This window comes from Carettochelys insculpta, chromosome 10, assembly GCF_033958435.1.
Source record: "Carettochelys insculpta isolate YL-2023 chromosome 10, ASM3395843v1, whole genome shotgun sequence".
NCBI classification, from domain to species: Eukaryota; Metazoa; Chordata; order Testudines; family Carettochelyidae; genus Carettochelys; species Carettochelys insculpta.
This window is the reverse complement of record NC_134146.1, coordinates 44,763,522-44,783,118: the sequence shown is the minus strand read 5'-3', so window position 1 is coordinate 44,783,118 and position 19,597 is coordinate 44,763,522. Positions and strand designations below refer to the sequence as shown.

Sequence of the window (19,597 nt, the reverse complement as noted above, 5' to 3'; positions counted from 1 at the left end):
GTGCTTTGATCAAAACTTGTATGTATGAGGTACTATTTTATATAAGGTAGCATTTTCAGAAGAGCTGATGGTTTACCTTAAAAGTGACATCAATAAGATAGTTTTTGAAAATGGGGCTTACATCAATCTGTTAGGCACTTTCGAAAATGTTACCCAAGTACCATAAAATGCTGTAGCCCAGGAGTGTGGAACCCTCAGCCCTCAGTCTGGATCTGGACTGCAGCCTGTCTGGATCAGGATCCTGAGGCTCAGAGCTCCCCTCCATGGCATATGGGCCATAGCAGGGTGGAGGGTGTGGAGTCCCGAGTCTCATGGGTGGGATCAGCCAAGCCAGGGCTGGTTCCAGACAGTGGGCTCTATTGGCAGCTGTGGGGGCAGGAAGTGGCTCCAAGCTCCACTGCTGCTTGTTGCTGTTCTCCCAGGTGGGAAAAGGGAGAGGGAGCAACAGTGGCCTCAGCTGCCTTTCCAGAGGCTTCCTACAGCTGCTCTCATTGGCCAAAATTCTGGCCAATCAGAGTAGCAGAGGCTGTTGGCTGGGTGCAGGGATGAGGGGTGCAGAGGCATGTGCATCTGGGGGTGCTGCAAAGGTAAGCTGCACCCTCATCACCCAAACCCCGTGCAACAAGATAGCTCCTGTGCCCTCTCCCATCTAGACCCTGTACTCCAAAGCCTCTACCCTTTCCTGCTTAGACCCCACAACCTCTTCCTGCATCCCCCTCCCTCCCAGACCCCTCATATTCACCCTGTTCCCTCCCTTCCAGACTCCACACCTCAGTCCCTCCTGTACCTTTCCTCTTACCTAGCCCCACAGCCCAAGCCTCCTCCTGCACCTCCTCCCACTCAGACCTCCACCCCTCCCCCACCCACTTCCTGTTCCTGCATCCCACTCCTGCACCCTCTCTTCCGCCAACACCTTCCAATTCCCGTCCTGCTCCTTCACCCTCCTTTCTGCCCAGCGCTATAGTCAGGGGCCTGAAGCTCAAAATGTACTTAACTAGATTTACTGAATGGGACTACTTACATAAGTGGTGATATTCTCTTTTGGAAATATTTGAAGGATTGGGCTCAGCCAATAAAATCACACCCTGCTCCAATTTATGTTTTAATGGTTATAAAAATTTCAACTTTTTGAACTCAACATCTGCTATCATTTAAAAATGGTCTAACAACTTTTTGTGTGATATTCCTCCATAATCTCTTGCAAGTGTGGACATATAAATTTATGAAATAGAAAAGCATGCTTCAAAATAAACAATATTATCAGTTAAAATTGTGCTTAAAAATAAATTCTGCCTAGCCTAACTATACTCATGGGTGTAACTGTGCAGGATTAATCACTAAATGGACAACATGCAAAAAGCCACAAAGGAATGAAGCAACATAAAGTTTCCTTCAAATTAACCATGAACTGCTAGTCTTGTTATAATTATTTATCACCCATACCTTAACTGCTGGACTGGTAGCACCTACCCAAGTTTAGTTTTTCTTACTTCTGTTCTTGGTGGCAGATGTTTTTTGTCCATGGTATGTTCCATCTCAGTCAACAAAGCCTTCTATATTAACCTGTAATTTTAGTGACATGGGTTGCACTGGTATAAAGTAGGCTGAATGAAGTAACCTTCATTATGTTTTAGGCTATTCATCCAGGGTATGGTTTCCTCTCAGAAAACACAGAGTTTGCTGAGCTGTGCAAGCAAGAGGGAATCATCTTCATAGGCCCTCCTTCATCTGCTATCAGAGATATGGGTATTAAGAGGTACCTGTTTCTGGTTTGTTACTTACTTCAATATGTAACTTTGAGTTTAGTGAATTTATCATCATTACTGAAGATTCTTTACTAGGGTATTTACTCCTAATTTTTCTGTGTAGCCTATTGTGCAGTGCTCCAAACTTTTTATAGTTCTGGGGTGAATGTAAATACAGGAACAATCAAGATTCTTCAGTTAATAAGATTTTAATAATTACATTCATAGGATCCTAGACCAGCCTCTAGATCAGGATTATGTCTTTTCACCATCCTACAGAAGGACCTAGGTTCAGTACCCAAGTCCTTTGTACATTGGATCAGAACGGTTTGCAACCACTTCGGGGCCTCTGCTTACAGTCTCTCAAAGGTGGTAGCGGGTCTGTGTGTTTGCAGTAACGTGTAGGTGTTCTTGATTCCCGTTAATGGGAAACCATAGTGCATTCCTGTGGCCAAAGGCAAATTGCCAGAGCATAAGCTATAAATAGGATGGTGGAAATTAGAAGATGTTTAATCAATAACCCTTGACAAATAAACATTATTAATCCAGCATAAAAGATGTTCTCTGAATTAATTTGGTGTGCTTGAACCTCAATACTTCGAATGCCCATAATCTGGGAACGCTTGTGGTACAAAGAAGGAAGCAGCTCTGCATGCTGCTGCTCCCCCTCCCCCACGGCTTGGGGAAAGGCAGTACAGTAAAGCACTTTCCTTGAGGCCTTTCCTTGCTGCTCTTATAGCAACTGGGGCAGTGCCTGGGAGTGGCAAGGCATGCAGAGCCATTTGTGCCCCTGGGAGTGGGGTGCCAGGTAAGTGCCCCAACCCCTCAAAGCTAGACCCCACAGTACCCTCCTGGCCCAGCAAAAAATCTTTAATCTGCAATATCCTGTTTCCCAGAGTTTCTGTGTTAAAGATGTTCATGTATACCCGCTAGGAGATTAATTTTACAATGTATATGAATGCACTGTGTGATTTTAATAGTATTAATGAATATTTTCTATTCCTGTTCCTTTTTTATATTGGTAAGTATATATAAAACGATGTGCATGCTGAACTACTCCAAATTAGGGTCCCTATCCTAAAAACTTGTATGTATGAGCATAACTCTACTCATCTGAGTAGTCCTGTTCAAGAGCATGGAAATAGCCAGTCACCTGAATAAAATTAAACACGTGTTCAGCATTTAGAAATCAGAGGCCTGTTGTAAGAAACAACTGATACAATTGCTTTTTTTTAAAGAAGAAAATATTTTTTTAAAGCACCTCCAAGGCTATAATGTCTGCTGCTGGGGTTCCTATCATTGAAGGTTATCATGGTGAAGATCAGTCAGATAAATGTCTAAAGGAACATGCCAGGAGAATTGGGTATCCAGTAATGATTAAAGCAGTTCGTGGAGGGGGAGGAAAGGTAAGGAAAACTCATGCAAACTTGTTCTATTTAATTTGAAGTTAGGCTAAATTATTATATCGTACTGTTTTATAAAACTGAATTCTATACAATGTATTTTCTCAATGAGGTAACTGGGAACTTATTATTTTAATTTGAAGTTAATAGACTAATACCCAGCACAGCATGGTAACTTCAAATTAAAATAATAAGTTCCCAGTTACCTTATTGAGAAAATACAATAGACTAATACCCAGCACAGCATGGTAACTTCTTTCATTGTATTTTCATTTTATTTAGTTAATCTTGGCCCAATTTTTTTTGCTTGTAGTAATTGGTTGAGCTCCATTGATTTAAATGGAGTGTCCACAATAGAACATTTGGCCCATTATGTTGTACAGGTGAAGTTATGTAAGGTTCAGCCATTGTTTAATGATGGCTTCTGTGATTTTCATTTTAATGGCGGTTTTAAATGTGTGAATGTTGCATAAGCAGATTCTTAATAATACCTGGAAACCCTTCAGTGTACAGCTGTTACTTATTATCTGGTGGCCTCCCTGGTGAAATGTGAAAAGAGCTTGCATATAAATTTGTCTCAATTTTGTCTCCGGTTTGTCTCAATCATTTCCATAACGAACATATACATTTTTGTTAAGAAAAACAGTGCTTTCTTTTTGCCAGCTATGAGGAAAAAAAGCATGAAATCCAAAAATCAAATTAAGTTCCATCCTTAACTACACTAGTGCAACACCGTAATTTTGTAGCCTTAGTTTATTTTCTGTTGACTTGGCAAAGGATTGTGTTTATAAGTTAGTAAACAATTCTATTGATACATAAGGTATATAATCCTTCCACATGTATCTTAATTGTTTTAATCATTCACCAGTGTTCACAGTGGTGGAGGTTTCTTTTAACTTTTATTATTTACTTGTTCTTCAGTAAATATTTACGCAACCTATGTTGTATCTTAGGGTATGAGGATTGCTTACTCAGAAGAGGAGTTCCTGGACCAGTTAGAATCAGCCAGAAGAGAAGCAAAGAAGTCTTTCAATGATGATGCAGTGCTAATAGAGAAATTTGTAGACAATCCAAGGTGAGAAAAATGGATTATATTTTTAATACTAAAAATATTTTTGCAAATCAGTACAACATTTTATGCAAGGTGGTAGTTTGTGTTTTGTACTGTATATCACATGCTTTCTGCACTTGCATAAATACCAGGTAGATATTTATTAATTTTACAAAGAGTAAAGTGGATGACAGTGACTTTCAATTAAATTTATAGCATCTGTCTGTCTTGGATACATATTGGCAGCATCCTAATCATGGTGCTGAGGAGAAAGACCTAGACACCACATACTGTATATTTTATAACAGCAACATGCCTAGTTGGTACATCAGCCTTTGGACCTCACCATTCTTTTAAGTCTAAAGGAAACAATGCACAGTAGTGTCTAAAGCACAGAAATAAAAGTCCATAGATTATAGTTCTTTTCCTGACTCCCTCAAATATCCTGTAGGTACTGAAACTAGAGTGTTAATCTCTCTGTGCCTCAGTCTGTAGAATATGGATGATGATGATGATACTTCATTTATACTTATGCTGTAAGTTGAGCTCTCTGACTTTCATAACACTTTTGACATGCTCCATTACAAGATTTTATAGATTGGTACGTGTTCAACAAGGTATATACCAAGAATATTACCACTGTGCAATTTGGTCCACGTGAATAGTTTCAGCTGAAGGTGCCAGGAAATTAGACTGACTTATTTCTAAATAGAACTTTACAGCAACTACATTGCTGGGAGGGGGAATCTAGTCCTGCTTTTTGTCAGTCATGCATATGTGGTTCCCATTGATTTGAGAACTGCACATGTCTGCAAATGGTGGGATGATGAAGACCCTGGTAAATTATTGTCACACCTAAAAGTCTGCCTATCTCATAAATAAGTCAAAGTGCCCCAAGTTATGTATACTCCTGGAATAATAGTTCACAAATTAACTGGTTACCTCAAACCATTTCAAAGGATAGGAGATGTCAAAGGGCCTATGTGTAAGTTTCATAATTCACAGATTTAAAACTAAAACAGAAAAAAAATTCCATCCGAAAACTAATACAGAAGTAGTGAACTAAATTTTCTCTTTTTTTTTTTCCCCCCCCCCCCTAAACTCATGAAGTTTCAGTATAACTATAAAATGCAATTCCATTTGAATTAGTACCTATAGGCGGTACCAGAGGCCCAGGTGTAGTTCTGCTTGTCAGTGGAAGTTGGGCTGGAATAAAGTTCTAAACAAAAACTTTGGATGTGTATGGTCTGGGCCCCACACTGCCTGTTGGGGGCTGGGGTGGGCCCCATGCTGGCCAGGGGAGGGGTGGGGCTGGCACAGTGTGGCGAGGGTGCTGGGGTCAGGCCCCACGCTGGCTGGGGGAGGAGCTTTGTTGAGGGCTGAGCCAGGCCCTGTGCTGGCTGGGGAGGGGGCTAGGACTGGCACAGTGGGGGAGGGGGGCTCTCCTGGGGGGCTGGTCCAGGCCCTGCACAGGCCAGAAAAGGGGCTGAGGCTGGCACCGTGCGGGGGGAGGGGAGGGCATGTCTGTTGGGAAGCTGGGCCAAATCTCCGTGCTGGCTGGGGTGGGGAGCTGGGGCCCGCACAGTGTGTTGGGGGAACATGGTGGAACTTTGCCCAGGCAGGTGGCTGGACACAGCAGAAGTCATATATATGATGATATATTTCACAGAATCAGTTGGTAAGTCCTTTTAGCTGTATGGAACCTTACTGAGGTCAGTGGGATGATGTGCAGATGTCCGACTAGGAGGAACTGATAGCAAGATTGAGGCCTTAGCGAGCCTTAGTAAAACTCATTGAAACGTTTGTAACTGTGAAACAGGCATGTGGAAGTACAAGTGTTTGGTGACCAGCATGGCAATGCAGTCTATTTGTTTGAAAGAGATTGCAGTGTTCAGCGAAGACACCAGAAAATCATTGAAGAAGCTCCAGGGGTAAGTGAAATGTTCCTAAATAAAGTTTTATAAAGGAATTTGATTTTAGATTTTTTTTGGACACGTCTGTCTGCTTTTTACATCAGTGTCTATTCTGCTATGGTTATAAATAAATCTTAGTACTTTTTTACATTTTATTTTTACAGAAAGTAATTCTGCTTGTTGTTTGAGCTCCAGAGACAAAACAGAAGGCTAGCCCATAGGATTTTACTGTACTGAATTAAACCATTGTGCCATCTAGCTTGGTATCTTACTTTGGGAAATTGCCCATAATTGATGATTCAGGGGAAGAGGAAGATACCCATGCTCAACCATTATATTAATGTTTGTCAGTTTATCAAGGGTTCTCTGTCTTCAAGGCTTAGGACACTGCTTGGATCAAGAAGCAAAGATTTTAAATATAATATTGTTCAGGATTTTACTGCAGTTTTGTAAAGATGGCATAGTATCCCTATACAGTAGGCACAGGATACTTGTGATACTTTCAGTAATGTGGAAGGTCTTTTTATCATTATATTCACAGCCTGGAATTGAGCCTGAAGTGAGAAGGAAACTTGGAGAAGCTGCTGTCAAAGCAGCTAAAGCTGTGAACTATGTGGGAGCAGGTATACTAGGCTTATCTTCCTCCTATTGCCTTCCTCTCATGTTAACAGAGCCTTGAGCCTCAAGTCAAATGGCATTTTCTTGTTTTGGAACATGGATAGCATTTTTTAAAATTTTCATTTAATATAGTTAAGTTCTGAGCTAGCAAAACTTAGTATGAACCCCCTGCACAGAGCTGATATAGTTTACTATTAAAGAGGGAAAGCTAAGAAGTCTGAAAGCAAATCATTCAGCCAAACAGTTTGATATCTGAAGGTGGAATCTATGAATGCACATCAGATTATGTATGCAAAGTATAATTAATCTTGCAAACAACAACTGTCACTGTTCAAACTTCAGGGCCTTTTCTGAAAATGATCCTGTGGAAAACAGTTGTAGTTTCTAATATATTTTCCTAGGTGAAAATCAGTTTAGAAAAATCTTAACATCTTTTTGATTCTTTCTAAAATATTCCTTGGGGAACAAAGAGCCAGAACATTGAATTTCTAGGTGTCAACCTATGTAGATCTTGCAGATAAACTTCATGGAATTCAATTTGTGTCTTGGGATAATAAAGATGTTGAGATGATTTGGTCCAGGGTTTCAGGCAGTTTTGGTGTTTCAGACCTGATGTTCAGACTATTAACATGCTTTTGTTGAAGCATTTTTGTCAAACTGCAAATCACTCAGTCTTTAAATGGCCACCATGTAGTAAGCCTTCCTGACTCCATGAAATGTGCTTATTTAAATATTGCAGGAACCGTGGAATTTATCGTGGACTCTCAACATAATTTCTACTTCATGGAGATGAATACCAGACTACAAGTGGAGCACCCAGTTACTGAGATGATCACAGGGACTGACTTGGTGGAGTGGCAGCTTAGGGTAAGGGATGGCTGACAGTGGTCCCTCTAAGCTGAGTGCTTGGGCAACCACCCAGGAGAGATTCAGGTGCTGCCTAGCTGAGTTGCCACAGCCAGCAGCATGTGTTACTACTAGTGGTGCATATAACAAAAATCGTTCCACCCATGACACTAATGGGTGGTGTCTGTTCAGTAGTCTAATCCAGTTTGTGCTCCTTGTTACTGTGTGCAGGATGCTGCACACTCGCTTCTATGTTTGGGAATGATTCCCATTGCTCCCCAGCACCCTCCCTCACTATTTAATAACGGAGCATTGTGGAAGGGTTTTTGAATGGAATCCCTGCACAGTCCTCCTCATGCTATAGGGCTTCAAAGTGTTATGGGAGAAGAATTAATGGGGGGGGGTCTTAAGGCATTGAACAGATATAGAGAATATAGGAAATGAGAGAAGATTCTTTGCTTTATCCTTGTGTTTCTGAATATGCTTTAGAATCTCAATTCTTAACACACAAAGTGCTGCTTTAGCCTAAGAACCATGCACAGTGCAGAGCCAGAGAAAGAAACCTTTGCAAGACAGTAGATCTGGTATTCTCTCTCTGTAGGCTCCCAGAAGAAATTCACTCTTAAAGAATAAGGAGCCTGACACTTCTTCCATACATGTAATAAGCACAGTCCTAAACACATCTGCTAAAAAGACCAAAGGACATTTGAAACTTTGAAGACTGGTGAGAATAGAGAAGCATGATGGAAGGGATGCATGTGGGGAGCTTCAAGATTTGTTTACTGCAGTGCTGGATAATGGAGTTGGGTTGCCTCAGCAGTCAGAAATAGTGTGTGGTGTTGGGGTGAAGAAAAGCTGACAGTGAAAGTCAACGTGGCATTTAATCTAAGTATGATAAGGCAAGAAAAGGGAGACTGCAGGTTGATAATCTGTGAATGGGAGTTGGGAACCGAAGAGAGCTGAACTGGGACAGAAGGCAGACACTGCTGTAGGAGAGGGGAAGTGGCAAGAACTAAAGGAAGAATCAGGACTATGACTGGGTACTAGAGGAGGCATAAAGAAAAGGATGTCTTTACCAGAGGCAGGAAAAAATTATGCGGAGCCAGGTTTACTGCCATTCCTGAGAACAATGATTTTTTTTTTCCTTTTTTTTCATTTGAGGACCCCTTAAAAATTTCAAATGGACATGAGGATCCTTTTGGAAATCTTAGACATAGTCTGTGTGGCACAGATTGAAAACCACTGCCTTAGCAGAACAATGTTTTACTACACATCCACAGAGTTCAATATTGAGAGGCAGAATAGGGCAAATCTCTGTTCTTCTCTTTTGGGGAGTGGACACCTAGAATTTGGATTGGGGGTATTTACTTCTCCCTTGTGGATGGAAATTGTGTGTGATGAAGACCAGTGTGGGGAAATGGGGTCTCATTATGGCTGTCCTTGCTGGCTAGTTGGCCATCATCCTTTTAGAGGCTTTTCTTCATTAAACCCTTAAAATGTTTCTGGGATTTACCCTGAAATTAGTGTATTTTCCTTTACTTTTCTTGGTTTTAATCATGAATTCTTTTGAGGGAGTAAAACGCTTCTTATTGACTGACTTAAGAATTTAAAAATCTTACTTAACTAGAAACTCATCTTGTGAAGTCTTTTCTTAAGCTTGTGTACGGATTACAGAGAATATTAAAGAAGGGAGTTATTGATTTAGACTCTAGCAATAGTGGCAACTGGCAAGTTTTCCAGCCACTTAGAAGGATTTTTTCTTTCTAATAAAGTATTGTTTTTCATATGACTAACATTTTTCAACTGAGCTGTTGCAATGAGAAGATGGGGAACTTTTTTTTTTCTTTGTAATTCAGTTTTATGGAATGCTGTAAGATCATCTTAAAGTGATAGATCTTTGGAAATAATGGTCTTTTAGAATCCTTTAAATCTCTTCCTGGGTTGAGAGGAAGGAATACCTTTCAACACTTATCAGAATTAAAACCAAAAGCTGTTCACCCCATCACTTGTTTCTCATCACTTGTGAGGTTACTTGTGTTCAGAGGGTCCTTATTCTTCCTCCCCAATCCATCTTTTCTTTCTGTTTGATCCTTCTGTCAGGTTATAATGTAGAATTTGTGGTGTTGCTCTCATACCAGGACAATAGACTGATATTAAAAAACACAGGATTATGACTTTCTTTCTGGATCCAACAATCAACAGAGTTGCAGGAATAAATTGCTGTCCAAATTCTAACATTTGAAATGGGAAATACAGAAGATGGCTAGTGAAATTAAATTGTTTTGTGTATGAATGAATGAAGAGTAAGAGTCCCTTCTTATTTGATATAGCCGCCATTGTAGTCCCTCTTTGGGCAATTGATACATCATCATGAGCTCTTTTATTCACGGGGGAGGAGTGGGAAGGATCAATATATTGTGATCCTTTCTCAACCATGTTTATTGCAGTGCCAGGACAACTGCAACACCAGATTTCTTATTCTTTGTAGCTCCTTGACCTATTGGGTTACATTGTTGTATGGTTGTAAACAATATTTTGTCATTGTGTGTGTGTGTGTGTGTGTGTGTCAAAATAGTTAGGGCTATCAATCACAGTTAACTCATACTATTAACTCAAATTTATAATTAAAAATTAACTGACTTCAGTTTTAAATGCACTGCTAAACAATAGAATACCAACTGAAATTTAATTATTTTAGATAATTTTCTACATTTCCAAATATATTGATTTCAGCTACAACACAGAATACAAAGTCTTCAGTGCTCACTTTATATTATTTTTTGCAAAATTGGCACAGTAAAAATTATATACAAAATAAATAGTATTTTTCAACCCACCCCATACAAGTTCTGTAGACCAATTTCTGTACTGTGAAAGTGCAACTTACAAATGTAGATTCTTTTTGTTACATAACTGCACTAAAAACAAAACAATGTCAAACTTTGGAGCCTATACATCTCTTCAGTCTTACATTTTGTTCAACCAATCACTAAGAGAAACTAGCTTGTTTACATTTACAGGAAGTACTGCTGCCTACTTCATATTTTTGATGTTGCCTGAAAGTGAGAACAGGTGTTCTCATGGCACTTTTGTGGCTGGCACTGCAAGGCATCTGTGTGCCAGACATGTTAAACATTCGTATGTGCTTTCATGCTTCAGACATCATTTCAGACGACATGCTTCCATGCTTGTTTAAAGAAAAAAAAGTGTTAATTAAAATTGTGACCAAACTCCTTGGGAGAGAATTGTGTGTCTCCTGCTGTGTGTGTTACCCACATTCTGCCATATACTTCATGTCATAGGAGTCTTGGGTGGTGATCCAGCCCATGATATTTGTTTTAAGAACTCTTTGGCTGCAGATCTGATAAAACACTAAGAAGGTACCAGTGTGAGATTTCTAAGGGTAACTACAGTGCACAACCCAAGAGTTTAGAATCAGAAGTGCCTTCCAGAATCTCAGAGAGACAGTGTGTGGATCATTCTTACATATGTCTTTAAGGAGTAACACTCCAGAGTGGAAACTACAGAACCTGAGCCATTGAAAAAGAAAACCAACCTTTGGCTGGTGGCTTCCGATACAGATGATGATGAAAATGAGCATGTGTTGGACAGTACAGCTTTGAATCATTTTGGGGCAGGAGCAGTCATCAGCAGGGACTCGTATTCTGGAGTGGTGGTTGAGGGCTGAAGGGATGAATGAATCTGTAGTTCATTTGTCATGTAGACATCTTGCAACACCTGCTACAACAGTGCCATGTTATCACTTTCAGTTGATTGTTGTAAACAAGATGTGGGCAACGTTATCTCGTGAAAATATAAATATTTGTCTGAATGATTGAGTGAATTTGTAAGCTCTGATGTTTTATATTGCTTTGTTTTTGAATGCAGCTATTTTCATACATAATTTTACGTTGGTAAGTTCAACTTTCATGATAAAGAGATTACTCTATAGTACTTGTAGAAATAAATGTTTTATTTTTCATTTCACTAACTAAAATGCAGATGTAATAAAAATTGATGTAAATTGAGATCTGTTTACTTTGTATTATGTTGTACTTGAAATCAGTATATTTTAAAGTGTGAAACACATCCAAATTTATTTTTATATATGGAGCATGCTGTTATTGTTCAAGAGCACAGTTATTCACATGATTGATATTTTTAATTGATTAATTGCTTTAACAGCCCTAACAATTGTGTATCTTATTCAGTTTCTGTCTGTTGTTTGCTGCAATCAGAAAAAAATCTGTGCCCATGTGCTAGTGCTCTGACCTAAACTGTTAGAGTAGCTCTCAGTGATTTGGAAAATTACTGTACTACTTGCAGGTAGCAGCAGGAGAAAAGATTCCCCTAATGCAGGAAGAAATTGCACTCCGTGGCCATGCATTTGAAGCCAGGATATATGCTGAAGATCCTAACAATAATTTCATGCCAGGAGCTGGACCCTTACTCCACTTATCTACACCACCACCTGACAGTTTTACCAGAATAGAAACTGGGGTCAGACAAGGTAACATTAAATGTGGGATTAATTGAAAATATTTATTATAATGAGCCCCCATTCTTTTAAAATATGCTGTCAAGCAATTTCCCTTTTGGCTGCAGCTTTTTAATCTTGTGCTTGTGCGTATCTTGAGACCAGAACTTTCCACTAGGATATTTTCATAATTATAAAGTACAACAGACTTCTACTTGAGGATATGACCGTATTTTATTTGGGTCCCTAAATATTTTGTCATCTTCCCACCCCTGTTATTGCCCATATAAAGATAGGCAGACTAGATTTCTTTCAGAATTTTTCAGTTCTAAACCTATGTTGGCAAAGAAGGCTGCTGTTCAATAGTGTCACTTCTGTAACATTCCAGACTCTGGCTAGCCTTGGAATTGAGATCTTGGCCTTAAATAAAACTTCAATCTCTGACCATGGCTGTGGAAGAGCACTAGTTACGAGGCCTGTCAGTGCATGTTGCTTCTATTAGTGATAGTATCACCTTTTATAAAGCATTGTATTGGACATGTCTATGCGAAGGTATGTCAGTGTGTTTAGAAATTATTTGCTGTATATTTATACTTTAGGTGATGAAGTTTCTGTACATTATGATCCTATGATTGCTAAACTAGTTGTTTGGGCTGAGGATCGCCAAGCAGCATTGAGAAAGTTGAGGTACAGCCTTCATCAGTACAATGTAAGTATCCTTTTACTCTGTGTTCATTCAGTACTTGCAGCAATGGGATCCTGGGTATTACAGAAATACAGATAATGATATAATGAACCCAATATGTTTTCACATCTGATTCTACATAAACAGTTACACAGCTGCTATCACTATAGTAGCAAAATGCTATTACAGAAGCAAAAGTGGCTTTTTTGAAAGAGATGCGCTTAGCTACAGCCAGTTTTCTTTCAATGTATTTATTTACTTTGTACACAGCTACATTTTTCCTAATTTGCTACATCATTTAAATCAGTGTAGGAAGCAGAGCTCTAATGTTGTGCCTGAAATACAAAGTTCTGTTTTGGACTTGAATTTTCCCTAAATCTGTGGGGGTGTCTTGGATCAGATGTTCCAGTTTGGGTCCACTAGAGATTTAACTATTGGCTTCTAGTTCAGGCCATTGTCTAGTGGTGACTATTACCTTTTTTTTAAAAGAATTGTTCAATATTTTAAATTTTACTACAGATTGAACCTCTCTAGTGCATCACTCTCTTGTCCAGCAACATCTGTGTTCTGGCGTGATTTTAGTTATCCCAATGTCATCTTATCCTGGGTATGGCCAGGTTTCGGGTGGTACCATAAAGTTTGTTTATAGCCACCAGTCCTGGCCCTCAGTGTTCTGTGCAGTTATTTAGCTGAAATTTACCCTTAAATGTCTTCTAAGAACGAAGTAAGCAGTGGAAGTGTTGGTAATGCTGGTGGACAATATTGACCTCCTTGTGGATCAGCAAATTCTCATTTGGCATCAGTCAGGTCCCACGCGTGCTTGAGAGGTTCAACCTGTGTTACTCATTTTCACAAAGCAAAACAAACCAGAGTGAAGGCTGCAAATAACATTGTGATTGCAAAATGTTTGACTTGAAGTCAAGCCAGTTACATTTTTAAGGGACAGAGTCAACTTAAAAATAATTCATGTGGAAATGTTTTATCTGCTATTGTTAGAAGTTATATAGAAGTGAACTCAATAACTGAAAGAGATCACGGAAACATTTTTCTACCTTTTTAGGTTCTTCTGGTCTGTGCATTTGACAGCATATTTTAACTGATCAATTTCACTAGCTTCCCCTAAATAGTCTGGTTTTTTTTTTTGTTTTTGTGGGTCTTTTGCACATCAACAGAAGAGAGTATCTAATCATTTTTTTTTTTTTTAAAATGCTATAAGTTAGGTGCAGGTGTAGCACCTGAGACAGCTATCAACTTTCTTTTTTAAATTGACATTTCAAGTTGACTATGTCTCTTTAAATACCTGAGTAGGATTTCCAAAAGCATTCGGCATTGGCCTCAGTCTGCTCCCATTAACATAAGTGGCTAAATGCCTCTTAACTTCAGTGAAGGAAGAGTTAGGGCAAAAGTGAGTGCTTTTGAAAAACTTGCTCTTGTGCTTCAAAGTTGGTAGTTTCTTTAATGATACTGTAATAATTAATATATTTATCCTCCTCTTGTCAGTGCTGTATTGCAATGTCATATTTTAAGAGCTCTCTATCAATTGAGCAGACAGGTGTAGGTCTGAGAGCATTCTTTATTTTCATTTGGAAATGCATTTCTTTCTTTTTTTTGTTGTTGTAGCTGTGTTGGTCTCAGGATAAAAGAGAGACAAAGTGGGTAAGGGAATATCTTTAACTGGACCAACCTCTGTTGGTGAACAAGACAATCTCTCAAGCTCTCCAGAGTTGAAGAGCTCTGTGAAGCTCAAAGGTTTGTCTCCCTTACCAACAGAAGTTGGTTCAGCAAGTGATGTTACCTCACACACCTTGTCTGTCTTTTTCTTGACAGATCGTAGGATTAAGCACCAATATTGATTTCTTACTGAGCCTGTCAGGACACGCACAGTTTGAGGCTGGAAATGTGCACACCAATTTCATTTCTCAACACCATGACGAACTGTTTCCAGTGAAACAGGCAACTCCAAATGAAGTTTTGTGTCAGGCTGCTCTGGGACTCATACTGAGAGAGAAAATAATAACAGATGCTTTTAGAGTTCAGTCTGGCGGTAAGATTATTTTCTCCCTTTCTTTTAGTTTACTTTTCTTTTGAGGGAATAGATAGAAATTGTGCTTTTATCCATTTAATTAATATTGTACTCCCCTTTTGCCTAATTGTTTCACCGTTTAATCTCCTGATGTCTGGTTACTACCATCCACTGAGAAAGTAGAACATAGCTTTCTTTATGTGAGAGAGATCAAGTGTAACACCATTGTAATATGTGTACTCACTGGATAAAAAAGGGAGTGTCCCGATACATTTCACATAGAAACATACAACTCTCCATTTTCATGTATGTGTCATTTCCACTTTGTTCCTGCCATAGAATCATAGAAGATTAGTGTTAGAAGAGACCTCAGAATGTCATCTAGTCAAACTCCCTGCTCAAAGTAGGACCAACCCCAGCTAAAGCATTCCAGCCAGGGCTTTGTCAAGCCCTGGCCTTGGAAAAACCTCTAAGGATAGAGATTCTACCACCTCCAGAGGTAACTCATTCCAGTCCTTCACCACCCTCCTAGTGAAATAGCTTTTCCTAATATCTATCCTAGACTTACCCCCTCTGCAACTTGAGACCATTGTTCCCTGCTCTTATCTTTCACTACTGAGAACAACCTCTCTCCATCCTCTTTGGAATATCCCTTCAGGTAGTTGAAGGCTGCTGTCAATTCCCCCCCCCTTGCTCTTCTTCTCTGCAGACTAAATAACCCTCCTTCCCTCAGCCTTTCATCATAAATCATGTGCCCCACCCGTAATCATTTCCATTGCCCTCTGCTGAACAATCTCCAATATGTCCATATCCTTTCTTTAGTGGGGCACAAAACTGGACACAACCTCACCAGTGCCAAATGGAGGGGAATAATCACATCTCTCTCTGCTGACGGTGCTTCTAGCAATGCAACCCAATATACTGTTAGCCTTCTTGGCAACAAGGGCATGCTGTTGACTCGTATCCAGCTTCTCATCCGTTGTAATCTCCAGATCCTTTCTTAGCCAGTTGGTCACCAGCCTTTAGCAGTGCATGGGATTCTCCTGTCCTAAGTGCAGGATTTTGCACTTGTCTTTGTTGAGTCTCATCAGATTTCATTTGGTTTATTCCTCTAATTTCTCAAGGTTACTTTGGACCCCATCCTTACACTCCAGCATGTCTACCTCTCCCCCCAGTTTAGTGTCATCTGCTTCCTTTCTTGAGAGTGCAGTCTGTCCCCTCAACCAAATCATTAATGAAGGCATTGAACAAAACCAACCTTTGGGGCACTCTGCTTGATACTGGCTGCTAATTGGATATCAAGCTGTTGATCAACAGTTGAGCCTAATGATCTAGCCAGCTTTCTATCCACCTTAGTCTGTTCATCCAATCCATACCTCTTTAACTTGCGTGCAAGAATAGGGTGGGAGACGGCATCATAGGCTTTGCTGAAGTCAGGGTATATCATGTCCAATGCTTTTACCACATCCACAGAGCCAGTTATCTCCTGAGTGAAGGCAGTCATGTTGGTCTGGCATGATTTTTCTTTGGTGAATTCATGTTGACTATTCCTGATCATCTTCCCCTGCTTCAGGTATTTCCAAATGGATTCCTTGAGGATATACTCCATGGTTTTTGGGGGACTGAGGTGAGGCTGGTGAGTCTGTAATTCCCTGGAGTCTTTCTTCCCTTTTTAAAAAAAAAAATGGGTGCTGCATTTGCCTTTTTCCAATTGTCCAGTACCTCCCTGATCACCATGAATTTTCGAAGATAATGGCCAGCTGCTCTGCAATCACATCAGCCAACTCTTAACACCCTCAGACACATTGCATCTGACCCAATGGACTTGACCCTGTCCAACATTTCTAAGTAGTCCCTAACCTGCTCTTTTACCACAGAGGGCAGCTCTCCTCCTCCCCAAACTGTGCTGCCCAGTGCAGTAGCCTGGGACCTGAACTTGCCTGTGAAGGCAAAAAAAAAAAAAAAATTCAGTACTTCAGCATTTTCCACATATTTATTTCTAGGTTGCCTTCCCCATTCAGGATGGGTCCCACGCTTTCCCTGACTGCCGTGTTGTTGCTAGCATACCAGTAGAAACCCTTTTTGTTACCCTTTGCATCCCTGGCTACCTAGAACTCCAGTTGCACTTTGGCATTCAGGGAGGTGTGTGGTAAGGAAGACTTAACCAATATTATTATATGCCTCCCTACTCAGCTGTTCAAGCTTCCCCTTCTTGTAAGCTTCCTTTCATCTTAAAAATCTCCGTAAATTTCTGCCCAGTTTCTTCAGCCAGCCAGCCAAAGGATACTCAGATTAAAATATTAACTGGATCCCAGCCAGGATCTGAGACACAAGCTGGTTTAGTGAACTGAGCATAGCTCTTGGAGTTAAGAACTCCTACACTGTATTCCTAGCACTTCCATTGTAACTGTGAGCACTTTTAAAATCACTTGCAGCTTGATCCAACAGCCACTGAAATCAGTGGAAGGACTTCCATTGATTTAAGTGACCTCTGGAGTCTCTCTTTTCACAGCTGTAAGAATAGAGAGATACTTAGGGGAATAAAGTGGCTGATAATGGGTAGACAGGCAGCAAATTGTGATCCCTGTTCATGATTGACTAAGAATTGCATGTACACTCAGTATGTGCCATGCCACCATTTTTTGTTACCTCAGCCCCCATCCTATACTGTCTACTTGTGTCTTCATCACTGTCATCCCTAGGGGGGTGCACCCCATCTGCCCATATCCCACCTATGCTCTGCTGTTTCTTGTCCCTGATCTGTTTCCACCCTTCCCCCAAACATCTGCCCCCAAGTGCTGTGGCTTGTGGGATGAGTAGTGTCTGCAGCAGGACTCATACGCCCCCTCCACACGCTCACCAGCAGCAGCAGGAATGCAGGGTTGGAGGGTGGAGGTACTAGGTTGCAGTCTGCTCTACTCTGCCAGCTCCCAGCCATGTTGCTCTGCTTCCCATCACTGGTGAGTGTGGTCAAGCCCCTATCCCCAGTGAGAATCAGGGGAACAGAGTGGGTTGGGTCTAGGGCACTCTGCCAGTGAGTGGGGAATGGGCACAACCCCTGCTGCTGGCACCAATTTCCCTGCTAGTCCCCCAGCCTCCCTGGACCCCTTGGGGCCTAGGGTAGTTGCCAAGAATCCTTCAGTGACCAGGATGTCTCTGTCCCTCAGACACTTATGTCTTGTCCAATTTGTAGTAGGGACTGTCATTTACTATACATTTGAACAGTAAGTACAGGCTCCGACGTTTTGGTGTAACGTAAATGTCTAATAAAACTGACATACTAATAAATATTAATAAGTTGTTTAATATTAAGCTCTGTGTAAGTGCTAAATGTTGTTGTGTGTTTTTGTTTGTACCACACACAATGCAACATCAACCATTTGTGTATTTGGCATTCTAGATAAATTCTCACCATTTGCCTCCAGCAGTGGTAGAAGAATAAATATATCCTACACCAGAAACCTAACTCTTCTAGATGGTGAAAATAGTAAGTGGTGGTTGTGATGATGTGCATACAAACAAAGTTGTGAAGACTTGGAAGAGGGAAGAGCAAACATATGTAGGAAAAAAGTTAATCTAAGGTTGATTGGGAAGGGGAAAGCCGTGAAGATCACATGCTTCAGTCAGCATTTTTAAATTCCACACTCAGATTTCTGGAGACACTGATTTTTTTTCTTTAAAACTGTCCCAAAAAAAGGCTAAATCCATGTTCAGAGACTTTACTAAAGGATAAGATTTTCATAGGACCTGAGCACCTGCAACTCTCATTGACTTCACTGGGTTGTGGATGGTCATCACCTTTGAAACTCTAGACCAAGGGTCAGCAACCTTTCTGAGGTGGAGTGCTGTAATTTGATCTTTTGACCTCTATGTAGGGCTCAAGTGCCAGTGACACTTTTTAATGTCACTGATAGTCCTACTGACGACAGGCTCATCAATTAAAATATAGAGATGCAGAGCTGTACCGTTTAGGTAGTGGTTAGTAGCATAAACTGTTTTTTGGTTAATCCACAGACATCATGGCTTTGAGGAAACTCCCGAGTGCAAGGGGGAAGAGGAGGCTGTGCTGAGCTCCTGCCTCACGTGCCAGTGAAAATCAGCTTGCATGTCACTCTTGCCAGGCATGCCAGGGGTTGCTGACCCCTCCTCTGGATAGTTTTATTCAGTTTCCTAAATATGGGTTTAGGAATCAAAGTGTAGACTTCTCATTTGAAAATGTCTATGTTGGAAATAGATGCTCTGAACTCTGTTTTTAAGTTTAATTTTTCCCTACTTCAAGTAGTCAAGTAAATCTTTTTTTTCCTATTTTATTAAACAGAAGTGGACATAACTATAGATTACAATCATGATGGTTCATATAACATGCAGGTGAGTTCTGTTTTCTCATACTTTTTAATAATTAATGTCATTGTAATAATGAGTAAAGTTAATTTGCTGTTTTGCTTCTTATATATCAGTTGGCTGCATCACCTATTAAGGTTGCCCAGCGCTTCCCATAATAAGATCCTGTGTTTAAGTTGCTGATAACAGTGTCAAACTTCAGTGTTTGGCCTGGCATTTTCCATGTAATGTGTTTGCCTCATGCTGAGTTTTTTATTTTTATTTAAGTTTGAGCCAAAATTATTGTAATTTTTGAGGATGAGGCTAAGGAAAAATGCATTATCTGCCAGTCTTATTTTTATATATGCTAGTTCCCCCATGCTTTAGATCAGGGATTTGATATGTGGCAGAATGGGGGCTTGTGTCGGGAATGTTGTTTTTTGCCAACCCAATGAAAATCTAAATCAATTTGGTCAAGTTACAAGACTTAGGAAAATTGTACATGCTGAGTAGACT

At 40.2% G+C, this 19,597-nt stretch overlaps 1 protein-coding gene across 5 annotated transcripts in view; it reads left to right on the top strand.

Annotated features, from left to right (window-relative positions):
• The window catches only part of MCCC1 (methylcrotonyl-CoA carboxylase subunit 1), a 36,113-nt gene that overhangs the window by 7,969 nt on the left and 8,547 nt on the right, over positions 1-19,597 (top strand). For 4 of the 5 annotated variants that reach the window (XM_075004433.1, XM_075004432.1, XM_075004436.1 and 1 more), the window contains 11 exons: positions 1,635-1,756; positions 3,004-3,151; positions 4,102-4,223; positions 6,019-6,130; positions 6,654-6,735; positions 7,470-7,597; positions 11,903-12,086; positions 12,653-12,762; positions 14,566-14,782; positions 18,162-18,248; positions 19,080-19,129. In XM_075004433.1, coding sequence (XP_074860534.1) covers positions 1,635-1,756; positions 3,004-3,151; positions 4,102-4,223; positions 6,019-6,130; positions 6,654-6,735; positions 7,470-7,597; positions 11,903-12,086; positions 12,653-12,762; positions 14,566-14,782; positions 18,162-18,248; positions 19,080-19,129 — 1,362 coding nt within the window. The remainder of the gene's footprint in view (positions 1-1,634; positions 1,757-3,003; positions 3,152-4,101; positions 4,224-6,018; positions 6,131-6,653; positions 6,736-7,469; positions 7,598-11,902; positions 12,087-12,652; positions 12,763-14,565; positions 14,783-18,161; positions 18,249-19,079; positions 19,130-19,597) is intronic. The other variant, XM_075004435.1, reaches the window with a different exon arrangement.